Source organism: Macaca thibetana, chromosome 18 (assembly GCF_024542745.1).
Source record: "Macaca thibetana thibetana isolate TM-01 chromosome 18, ASM2454274v1, whole genome shotgun sequence".
Classification (NCBI taxonomy): Eukaryota; Metazoa; Chordata; class Mammalia; order Primates; family Cercopithecidae; genus Macaca; species Macaca thibetana.
The window spans coordinates 64,524,686-64,536,855 of record NC_065595.1 but is presented as its reverse complement, the minus strand read 5'-3'; the positions used below and the strand labels follow the sequence as shown (position 1 = coordinate 64,536,855).

The 12,170-nt window shown below is 40.0% G+C and overlaps 1 protein-coding gene across 3 annotated transcripts in view; it reads left to right on the top strand.

Moving 5' to 3' along the window:
• Positions 1-7,636, top strand: part of AKAIN1 (A-kinase anchor inhibitor 1) — a 55,083-nt gene extending 47,447 nt beyond the window's left edge. For all 3 annotated transcript variants that reach the window (XM_050767512.1, XM_050767513.1, XM_050767511.1), the window contains exon 2: positions 5,558-7,636. In XM_050767512.1, coding sequence (XP_050623469.1) covers positions 5,558-5,751 — 194 coding nt within the window. In that variant the 3' untranslated portion in view covers positions 5,752-7,636. The remainder of the gene's footprint in view (positions 1-5,557) is intronic.
• Positions 7,637-12,170: the final 4,534 nt, after the last annotated feature.

The following is a 12,170-nucleotide window of genomic DNA, read 5'->3' as shown; positions in this document are numbered from 1 at the left end:
GGAGAAAAAAAACTATCATTCTATTATTAAAGGGCCCAGAATTAGCTCTTGTTCTCTGTGTTCCATATGCTTGTCATTGATAAATGACCATACTGTCTTTGCAGTCTCAAGCAATCAGAAGGGGAGATAAAATATCTGATCCCTGGTTACCAGCAGCAGCCCTGTGTTTTAGAGTGTGTGCAGGGAGTGGTGCTGGAGTCCTGTCTTGCTCTGGTAGGGACTTCTGTAATTTGCATATTTAGTGAGTCAGTGGGGAGAGATGAGAGATAGAGATGCCATTTGTGATACAACCTCTGGTGCCCTATCTGTGCAAAAAATCACTAACCAGATTCTGTCTCAAAATGGAACACTGACCTTTTCCAAAACCCGCCTCACTGGAATATAACAGGGCTAATGTAATAGAAGTAAATGACACTTAGGTTCCAGGGGGAAAATTGATGTAAGTTTTTATCAGGAGGGTCATCCAATGGTTGTTAGAAGCACAATTTTAATGACAATACATAAGAAATTAAGATCAATTATTAAAGAGATTGCAATTGAGTTGAGTTCCTTAGACACCTTCCACTGGGGAGGCATGAATGGGATATGGGGCAGAAAGTTCTGAGGGGCGTGGTGGGGAGCTGTAGAGCTCGCAGTGGTCTGTGGAAGGCTGGACCCCCCATGGGGGAGCACTCAGTGATCACAGATAAGCAGGACCATGTGGATGCCTGGGGTTGGGGAAAGGCGAGTAACAATAAGAGGTGGAAAGACACTGAAGACAAATTCAGTTACACCACATTCTTGATTTTGGTTTATTTATATTGGGCATTTAAGAGTTTATAGCCAATTAAATCAACTCCTCAATTGTTTTGTGGAACACAAAAACGTTGTTGTAAATGCTAATTAGGCTAGAAGATGTTTGCATCATTTAAAACTAGACAACAGTCTGCCTACGACGCTAAGTGATTCATTACATTGAAGTGAATTCAGCGCATGTAAGTCATTGGCGAGACTCGGAGGGTTTGGGTGGCTGGCCCTGCCTTCTGTTGGTTGTAATGTACTTCCTCACATGGTACTTGTATTATTATAAGAGTCTCCATCAGGAGTTTCCCAAATACCTTGCCCTTACAAGTGAATGCCATAGGAATGCCAGGAAGTATGAGTGTGATGCTGCACCAAGACTAACCTGTGAACACCTGCTCTCCAGGATGCTTTGCCAAGACAATGGGGTTAAGTGGTTCCTTCCTTCTAAGTAGCTGTGTTCTCACCTCTTGATCCGAATTTTTGGGCACAGCAGATTGGGCCAGAATAAACCTTGTTATTCAACCTATGGCTGGCTTAAGAAGTGGCCTGGAGCCTGATGTGGTGGAGTGTGCCTGTAGTCCCAGGTCTGGGTCTGAGGCTGAAGGATTGCTTGAGCCCAGAAGTTTGAGACCAGGCTGGTCAACATAGTGAGACCCCATCAGAAAAGAAAACAACAACAACAAAAAAAAAAAAAAAAAAAAAAAACCACTACCTGGTATAAAAGTGCTGCTTTATAAGGATAATGGTGATATGGAGAGTCTGTTGGGCTCTCTCTCACAGGAATTTCAACTGAAGATATGGCAAAGGTCAGTCAGTTGCAAGAACATGAGCCAGGACCTTAGCTGGAATGCCCTCAGAGGGAAGGAGACATGTACAGCCATGAAGCACTGCACGTTGTGAATGTGCAGAAATAAGAGTGAGTGAATGCATAAAGTCAGAGAGACTCCAGAAGAAGCGAAGAGGTGCTTGGCTGGTCGCAGCAGATGGAGAGGTGAGGCTGACTCATGGCAGAGGATAACCTACGTGGTGCAATAACTGGAGCTATATTGGATTTTTCCAGTTTCCGAGTTGTAATGTGAAGCTCAGCTAAACAGTTCCTGGACACTTGGTTATGACATTTGTATCTCTATTTTCATGGTCCTCTCCCCTCTACCATAGCTTAAGGTAATGGAAGAGAATATTATTCCTCGCATACCAAAGAGTCTAACCCACAAGTAGTATATGTGCTTTCTGCACCTTTTTATTTTGCATGTATTGTCTGTTAAGTGCTCTGGGTGGCTTTTCTCCCCACCTTAATCCTTCTTTCTCTGCTCCAGCCTTCGCTGCTGTCTTTGTCCCACAACCTCCACTGCAGGTAGATATGTATGACCCGAAATGAAGTGGTAATGAGGGCATCTAGTTTGACTAAGATACTCTTTCTAGGAGCAAGCCTAAATCTTTTGAAATTGTTTTTGTTTGTCCTCACACTTATGCACTGTATAGTGGTAGTAGACAGAGCAACCTGGGTTTCACATTTGTCCTGCTGCCAGTATATACTGTATTCTCCCTTTTCAATGTAGCCTTGGCTTTGCTTGGAAGTAATTTTTTTAAATCCTTAATGGCTTCTTTGTTTTAGCATTAGAACCTTCTTGAGTTTTATTTGTATTTCTTTTATTTTATTTTACTTTTTTTTTTTTTGAGACAGAGTCTTACTCTGTCACCAGGCTGGAGTGCAGTGTCATGATCTCAGCTCACTGCAACCTCTGCCTCCCAGGTTCAAGCAACTGGGACTACAGGTGCTCACCACCATGCCAGACTAATTTTTTTGTATTTTAGTAGAGACAGGGTTTTGCCATGTTGGCCAGGCTGGTCTCAAACTTCTGAGCTCAAATGATTCACCCACGTCGGCCTCCCAAAGTGCTGGGATTACAGCTGTGAGTCACTGCGCCTGGCCCCTCCTTGAATTTCAGAAAGACATATGATTGCCTGGCCTATGAATATATTTCCTAGCCTCCCACATAGCTAGGTGTGGCCATGTAATTAAGTTTCCCTGGGTAGAATGTCAGTAGAGTGATGTTTGCAACCTTTATGACAATTCTTTAAAAGCAAATTGCTTGCCCTCCATTTTTTTTCGTTTTTGCTTTCTTTTGGTCCCACATGGGATATTGGTTAACCAGCTTCACTCAGGTAAATGAGGGCAATATTGTTAGAAAGGTTAAAGCAGTAAGATGTAAGGAAGTTAGAGTCCTTAGATAACCCATGCAGCAGAGCTACTGACACACTGGAGTACTTCTGAGCTGTTACACGAGAGAGCAATGAATATCTCTTGTTTGAGGTGTCCTCTTTTTGAGTTTCTCGGTTACAACAGCTTAGTCTGTTCCCTGATGAACACACAATGGTGGACACTTACAGATGCTTACTATGTGTTAGGGACCACACTGAGTGCTGAATACGCTTTGTGTTGGTTAACTCTCCAACAACCACCCTAAATTAATGCCACTTGCCCATTTTACAGATGTGCAAACAGGCTTACAGAGGTGAAGTATCTTGGCCAAGATTGCATGAATGCAAGTGGCAGAAAGGACCTGAGATCTCTGAAGTGATTCAAAACACATATTCTTGATAGCTATACCCTCATGACTCTTCATATAGAAAAATTTCTATTCTTCTTGGCCACTTCACAGCTTCAGTCTATTGCAATTCGTGTGTCTAGACTCGTCTGCTCAGTTTGGTGTACATTGATGGTTTTATCCTGTTTTTAAAAATATTGTTCTTTGCTCTGAATAGATTTATCTCGCTTTGTTCACTAGATTGTAAATCCCTCAATGGATGGATAAAAATGCTCCATAAATGACGATTATATGACTAAATGAATAAGAACTGTCTGGTCTTCCAGAATTACTCAATATTATCTTTTGTGATGTTTCCTCATAGGTGTATAAATTCTGTTGTTAATTAATCAACCCCAGTGAACGTCATCCCTCCAATTTTAAATACATCTTCTTGGTAGTGAGCATATTTGTGTAGAGGAAATATCCAAAAAGATGATTTTAAATAAGAAATTATGTCCATTCTGTTTACCACTATAAATATAAATAGGTGGGATTTAGCGTTTTCCAGATTGCACTTCAACCAAATGGTAGATTTATGATCAGTCTACCATGTATGAATTAGTATTATGTCTGCTGCACAATAGAAACAAATACAGAATAGCAGTTGCCTTAAACAAAGTATATTATTTTATTCTAACATAAAAAGAGTCCTGGAGGTGGGGATCTGAGAACTGGTATGGTGGCTTCTTGGTCATTGTATCCCAAGCTCCTTCTTTTTCTTCTGAAATCCCTGAAAACAGTTTCTATTCTAATGGTTCTAATGGCTCGCCCCTTGTAATAACTATCAGGCCAGAGTTGCAGGCAATAGGATGGGTAGAGGATAAAAGGCCTTTATCTGACTTTACTCTTCTACATCCCTTTTCCAGGATTTTTATTAAATGAACTTCTACTTCCACCAAGAATTTAGCTATACCTAGTTACATAACTACTCAAATAAAATTAAAATTGTGTTTTTACCTAAGAAAGAAAGTAGAGAATCAGCGCTGGGTAGACTGCCTAGCCTTCTAATTAGGAGGTTCCCACCATTCCAGATTAGGGGTTGACAAACTGGTCCACAGGCCACTTCTGGCCTGTGGCCTGTTTTTTTGTAAATGAAGTTTTATTGAATGAAAGCCCTATGCACTCATCGATAGCTGATTTCATGCTACAAGAGCAGAGTTGAGTAGTTGTTCCAGAAATTGTATGACCCATGAACTTAGACTATCTCCTAACTGGTTCTTTAAAGGAAAAGTTTGCCAATCCCTGCTCTAGATCCCAGGGGGCGGGAGCAGGGGGCAGGTTCTGATGAAAAAGTTTGCCAATGCCTGCTCTAGATCGCAGCGGGCAGCTTCTGATAGTTTCACTGGTTGTGATCCTATTATAGGAGCAAAGTTGATCTTGATATGGATTCAGTCATCATCTATTCTCCAGCCCCAGTGAGGTTATATACGCTATGCATGCGTTTGGGTGCAAGTAACATGAAACCTGAATAATATTCGATTAAACAGAAAGGAATTATTTTCATCACATACATGAATGCCCAGAAGGACGTGGCCCAGGGCTGGTACAGATGCTCAGTGCTGCCTTCAAAATTAGGCTGCTGCTTTCTCCCCAGCCATGCCCAGAATGCTGACTTTCATCTTCACGCTTACTGGAAGATGATTGCAACACCTGAAGGCTTCTGTCTGCATTTCCTGAAGGAAGTGGGGAAGGTGCAAAAGGGCAAGGGTCTGTTCTTTTCTAGAAACTTTCCCAGAGGCCCTCATTGGCCAAAACTGTCTCTCTAGCAGCTGAGGATCCTAGGATTCAAACAACCGTGGAAGAAAAATATTGGGAAAAAACCCAGTAAAGGAAATAACAGTACAGCAGTGAAAAATGATATAATTTTTAAAATATAGTATAACAACTATTTACATTACATTTACATTATATTAGGTATTATAAGTAACTACAGATGACTTAAAGTGTATGGGAGGATGTGTGTAGATTATATGCAAACACTAGGTCATTTTATATCAAGGACTTTGGTATCCACAGCATATCCTGAGACCAGTCCCCCAGTCATAACTTCTCATAGTTAACTGGTCCACTCCAGTGTGTTCTTATAGTCTCACTCTTCCCTCCTCTTTCTCCCCTACCCTTCCCTCTCACATTCCTGAAATTAATTTCTCTCCTTCTTCCCTCCTTTTCATGTTTTTGGCTAGGTGAGAAACCTGGAAATGAGCCTGAAGAGGTGAAGCTGCAGAATGCCAGCAAACAGATTGTGCAGAACGCAATCCTGCGAGCTGTGCAGCAAGTCTCCCAGGAGAGCCAGCGCAGGGAAGAGAGAATCAGTGACAACCAGGGCCACATCCAACTGGGCGTTGGGGAGTTAACCAAGAAGCACGAAAAGAAGTAACATGGTGGATTTTGCTCTTGACATGTGCTTGGTTTCTAGCCTTCCTCTTAGCATAGGACGCATCACCAAAATGTTGCCAATAAAGCCAACCGAAGTGTCACCGGCACCTAGCTGTGGAATGAATTCGCACAGGCCCCTGGCTGAGAAGCACTGTTGTGAAAAAGTGCATTAGGCCATTCTGTTCCTATTTATGCAGTGCCTCTGAGACACAGTGGGGCCATATATGACACTGTAATTGCAAAGTCATTTTGCAGGCCAATTTATTTTTAAAGTTCTTTTATTTGAAAACAAGAATTCTATGTCTCGTTTATTTACTTCTGCCTTTTATGCATTCCTTCTGTGAATTTAACAAGCAGTCTTTTTGCTGAAATACTGAGTACAGTACTGAGTGCTTTCTAATATATTAAAAAGACATGCTAGAAAGGTGAGGGAATGGAGTTTTAGTTACCTTCAAATGTGAAATTGAGGCTTTTATAAGGTGGGTTCAGGTCTAAGATCAAATTAAGCAAAGGGAAATTCTAAGGCTGAGTCCCTCGGGATCATACCAAGGCATTTATTAATATTTATGTTATTTTAAGAAAGGGAGGAGTTTAAGCTTCTCAAGAACTCAGTCTTTTAGTCTCAATTCTCTGAATATTTCATAATTGGTGTTTATACTCTGTGTAGAAATATTTTGGGAATATTATGGATTTCTTGTCTGATCTCAAGATTAAATAAATAAGACAAGTGATTCTACACATGTGAGTTGCCAATGACTCAATTCCTTAGCAGCCTCGTGGAGAATGGCTAGAATTGTAGATTTCTTCAACAGCTGCCTATCATTAAGAGACTTACACTTGGGGCTGACTATGGGGTGTAACATCCTTGGAAGGGATTCTGGGGTCCTTACAAATGCTGTTTTGCCACCAGGCTATGCATTTGCATTAGGACCTTACTAACTTTTCCCATCCACACATTAAAATTATTTTTTTGAGATTATGAAAATCACACAGCTCAGGAATACATGAGAATACGATAGGGACAGTAAAGTGACAGTGTTTTGAATGCAGTGACAGAGATATGTGTGTGTACATGTGTAATAAAGGTGTCTGTGCAGCAACAGGATTGATCCCTGCTCCACTTCTGTGAGAATAATGCACGTATTTCTGGAGTATCTAGAGTCCCATTTCCTGGGCTTCACAAAGGTTATTGAATTGGTGCTATTGGGGACAGAGGAATAATTTGACCTTGGTTAAAAACCTTCTGGTTTCAGAGTATCAATATCTACGTTTGATTTTTTTTAAAGCAAAGTATTATGGTATAAAGTGTGACTGATATTAAGATATACTTCTAAAATTCCAATATGCTACAGTTTCTAGAATAAATCTTTGGATAATAGACAATGAATGAAAAAATATCTTATCAGTTTTGTTATGCTGTCCCCCACAGTGCACAGGTGGAATAAATTCACAGGAAACATGGATGGAGAAGGAAGCAGAAGGGCTTACAATTTAAAGATTGTTTACTCACAGGTGTTTCTTTTAGCAGAATTCATGCTAAGTGAAGAGTGAGTTTAAGTTGACCAAAGTTCATATAACTGATGTGATATAATTGCATAGCATACATAATGAGAATGAAAGTATTCAGGGAAATTATTCAGGAGTGCCACAAATAAAATAAATAAATAAATCTAATGCTTGTAGTTTGTAAGTGATCGGTACTATGTCTACTCAGATATTTGGATATGACCAGCCTTTGTTTTTGCTGTCAAGTGACAGAAACATATAAATATACTATTTTTCCTCTCTGATGTGTCTGTACTAAAAAATTGGGAATTTTTGGAACATCTTATTGACCTCTGTATCTAAATGTTATTTATAAATAAAACATATACAGCTTTGAAATACTTTAGGCAAAGTTTTCTAGACTCTGCTGTTTGGCTCATTTTGTACGTGGATCTTACCATTATTTGGCACCACGAGGCTTCCAAGGCTATTTTCAAACCCCTAGATATCATGACCAGGGGAAGTGCTTCTTTAATGGGCCCTTCACTGTGACTGCGTGAGGACAGCCATGGGGTGGTGGGTCCTGAGGCTTGAAGAGAAAAGGATGTATGCTAAGAAGTGGGCTTTTGATCTCAAGAATTCAAGGTAAGTGGGTCTGGAAGGTAGAGTGTCTGCCATAATCTTGGAGATGGAAAATCAACAGCAAGGAACAGAGATATGACTAAGTTGTAGGGAGGACAAAAGGAAGTTTGGCAACCCCTGTGCTCAATAGGTAGGTGCCATACTGGCAAAATTCTAAGAAAGCTCAGTCATAAAAATAAATGAGTTAAAGACCTATAAACTCTTACAGATCTTTCAGTCTGAAGACAAAGTTACTAGATTTTACAAGGGGCCTATAGAACTTCATTTGACATAGGATTAAGGTGGATTTCCACTTGATTATTATTGTAAACCAGATCACAGCTTTTAGTTTCAGAAATGAGTAGGAACATTTACTTAGTGTCCTTTATCTTTCTGATTTACTACATACACAGGCTTCCCATCTCTGTGTGTTCAGCTGTTCGTCTTTTCCGTTGCCTGCCCCTAGGGTGGAACTAAAGAAAGAAATCCTTTCATGTTACTTTGCTCTGCTGTAATCATCTGTTTAGTGCAAACAGTATTGTAAATTGATACAAAATGACTAACTGGTTCCCTTCATTTCTTATTTATTTTTTAGCTGTTTAGGTTTCCTTTATGGTGGAATTTCAGGTTACAAAGAAATGAATCTATCATTTAAAAATAATCATTGAATTTATGCCATTCAGAGATGAGTAACTGGCTGTTTTCAAGGCTGTTTTGAGGTTTCTATGATAAAACAATACAAAAGAGAGGAACCTTTAATTTATCCACTGTAATAGCTCACTGTAGTAAAATACAGTAAAAAATATATATATATGAAAAATCTGAAACTAATTTAGGCCCTATAATACCAAAACAGATGTAGAGACAGGAAAGTGGAAATTACAGTAATAATATCTTTCTTGAGTGTGTGAAAGTTTTCAAAAGATATTAGTACACATTCCCTCATTTATTTCATTGCCACAACCTCAAAATAAGGTGTAACCTGAGAAAATCTTAATATGGTTTGGCTGTGTCTCCACCCAAAATTTCACCTTGAATTGTAATCCCAACTATCCCCACATGTCAAGGGTGAGACCAGGTGGAGGTAATCGGATCGTGGGGGCGGTTTCTCCATGCTGTTCTCATCAAAGTGAATGAGTCTCACGAGATCTGAAGGTTTTATAAGCGTCTGGCATTTCCCCTGATTGCACTCGCTCCGTCTTGCTGCCCTGTGGCAAAGGTGACTGCTTCTCCTTTGCCTTCGGCCATGATTGTAAGTTTCCTGAGCCCTCCCCAGCAATGTGGAACCGTGAGTCAATTAAACCTCTTTCCTTTATAAATTACCCAGGCTCTGACAGTTCTTTACAGCAGTGCAAGAATGAACTAATACAGGTCTTACTCTCCTTTTGCAGATAAAGTCACATTGAGGCTCAGGGAAGATAAATATAACCTAGATGGAGAAAGTGAGCACAAAAATACATGAAATCAGTAATCTCAAACTCTGTGAGCATCGGAAAACAAAATTTAAGAGTATAAATTGTAGGGATTTTAAGAATATGAATTCTAGATATATCAGTGTTAAGATGTAAGAATGCAACTGCTTTAGATAAAACATTTCTGCATAAGAAATTTAACAAAAATAGTAAAGAGTCAGTGAAAATATTCAATAGAAAAAACTCAATGCCATTTAATTAAAACGTGGTAGCTAAGGAAGGAAACAAGAGACTTCAGAGGGAAAGAAATAGAAGACCACAGTATGGTATGAGAAGACTACTAATCTTTCCTCCATTCCTCAGAAACCATATTAGTAAGTGCACAAAATCCTTATCCAGGTGTGAGAAAAACAAAGTGAGGGACTTTGTCCTTTGTCTTCTGGTTACAGTGTAGTGGAAATGGCTGTTGGGAAGAAATAGGTGAGATAGGAGACAGGACTCCTCTCAGATGAAAGTGGTAACTTTGGCTAGGTGCAGTGGCTCATGCCTGTAATGCCAGCATTTTGGGAGGTGGAGGCGGGTGGATTACCTGAGGCCAGGAGTTCAAGACCAGCCTGACCAACATAGAGAAACCCCGTCTCTACTAAAAATACAAAATCAGCCAGGCATGGTGGCACATGCCTGTAATCTCAGCTACTCAGGAGGATGAGGCAGGAGAATCCCTTGAACCTGTGAGGTAGAGGTTGCAGTGAGCCGAGATCACACCACTGCACTCCAGCCTGGGCAATAAGAGCAAAACTCCATCTCAAAAACAAAAACAAACAAAAAAGTGGAAAACTTTCCCTTACAGAAATTAAGAAAAAGGAAGAAAATAGGGGAAGGAAGGAAGGGAGGAAAGAAGATAAATCCCCACAGCATATTCTAGGAAAATAGATATAAAATGCTCAGCAGCAATACTAGCAGAATAAAAGAAAAGTTTTTAAGTTCTGGGCTGCGAGCAAGTCATTTAGGATGGTAAATTTTCATGCTGGCATCAGATTACTTCATAGCAACATTGAATACTCTAATACAAGGGAGAAATGGCTATAAAGGAGCACTGAAGTAAGGAAAGTATGAGGGAAGGATATTATTCCCAGCCAAGGTGTCAATTAAGAATAAAGGTAAAAATTAAAACAAAACTTAAGCATTACTAGTACTCAAGATTTCTTTGTGAAAAATCTGCTTGACCATGAATTTCAGCCAACTAAAAAATGAATAAAAATAAAGACTTCAGAAAGGGAGAGGCTGCAACAAAAGGATTAGTGAAGAGCAGTATCTTCACCTAAATATAAAGTGAAGAATACATAATTGTGAAAATTGTGGCCGAAAAGAAGCATGTAAATTGTTATATCTTGCTAGCATGAAATATGACCAAAAAAATGAGGATGTAGGCAGGGAAAATGACATCAACCTAATGACTTTATCTGTCAGAGGGGAAAGATAATTTATATGATCTCAAGTTGAATGCTTTAGTTAATGAACTCCAAGGATGCCAATCCCTTATTAGATTTTATAATTCCTCTTTTTAACCTTTGAGGAATATTTTAGAAACTAATATGACACAGAGTTATTTAAAGTTTAGCATTTTCTTTAGTTTCCACTTAGTATTTTTTTCTTTCATTAAATTAAAAAGAAATTAAGTATTCTACTGGTATCCTTTTTTTATTTTTATTTTTTTGAGACAGTGTTGCCCAGGCTGGAGTGCAGTGGCTTGATCTCAGCTCACTGCAACCTCCCCATCCCGGGTTCAAGCAATGCTCCTGCCTCAGCCTCCTGAATAGCTGGGATTACAGGCACGCACCACCATATGCGGCTGATTTTTGTATATTTGTAGAGACGGGGTTTACCATGTTGGCCAGGCTGGTCCCGACCTCCTGACCTCAAGCGATCCCCCCATCTTGGCCTCCCAAAGTACTGGGATTACAGGCATGAGCCACCACAGCTGGCCTTTTATCTATATATTTTTACTGTGTCCTTTTCCCCTGGAATAATCCCTTGACACCATATGTGTCCCACTGTTAGCTTATTCTTCCACTGAAGCTGACCAGGAGGACTCCTGCTGCATGTGAAGACCTAGAGTGACTTTCTTACTCAGGAAAGTAATTCCTTTGATCATTCAACTTAGGCCACAGGTTGTACATAGTCTAAGTAAAAAGAGAACAAAAGAATCACTTTATTCCTATGGTGTTTTTCCATTTTTAAAGCAAGTTACTATTCTTTTCTTAGCTGATTTCTACTTAATCCATTAACCAGTGCTTTCACCACATGCCTGACACTTGTGCCTAAGAATTGATGCTCTTGCATGAATGCTCCACTAGTTGAGTTATATGTGCAAACCAGTGTTGTTGCCGCCCATCTGTATGCCCTCAGCAAGCATCATTTCCCTATTCACAGATGGCTTCTGGCTACAAATAGCTGTCACTTTTTGCCTGTGGGCCTTTTCTAGGTATATCTGTGTGCTCAGCCTACACAAGGGGCTGGCCAGAAGTACTGGGTAGCTAAGGGCCCAGGGCAGCCTTCCAACAATAATGGATAGGAGATGGCCTGTAAATACTTCAGCCTTCTCACTGCCCAGGTGGGCCAACTCTGAGGTGTGTCCCATGGTCTCCCATTGGTTGAAACCTGATGAAGTCCCTGGTGTGCAGCCCCTTCTCTCTCATTTCTCCACTTTCCTATTGATGCTTTCTATGAGCTAATTTCACTCAAATTCTTGTCTCAGGATCTATTTCTAAAGGGACCAAAGTTAAGACAATGGTGTTACAGTGCTTCCTATCAAAGAAAACTGAGGTTACTAATTATTTGTATCTTGTTGCAGAAAAATTGGACCAGGCTTTCTGAAGAGACAATCTGCCTCAACCAGGTA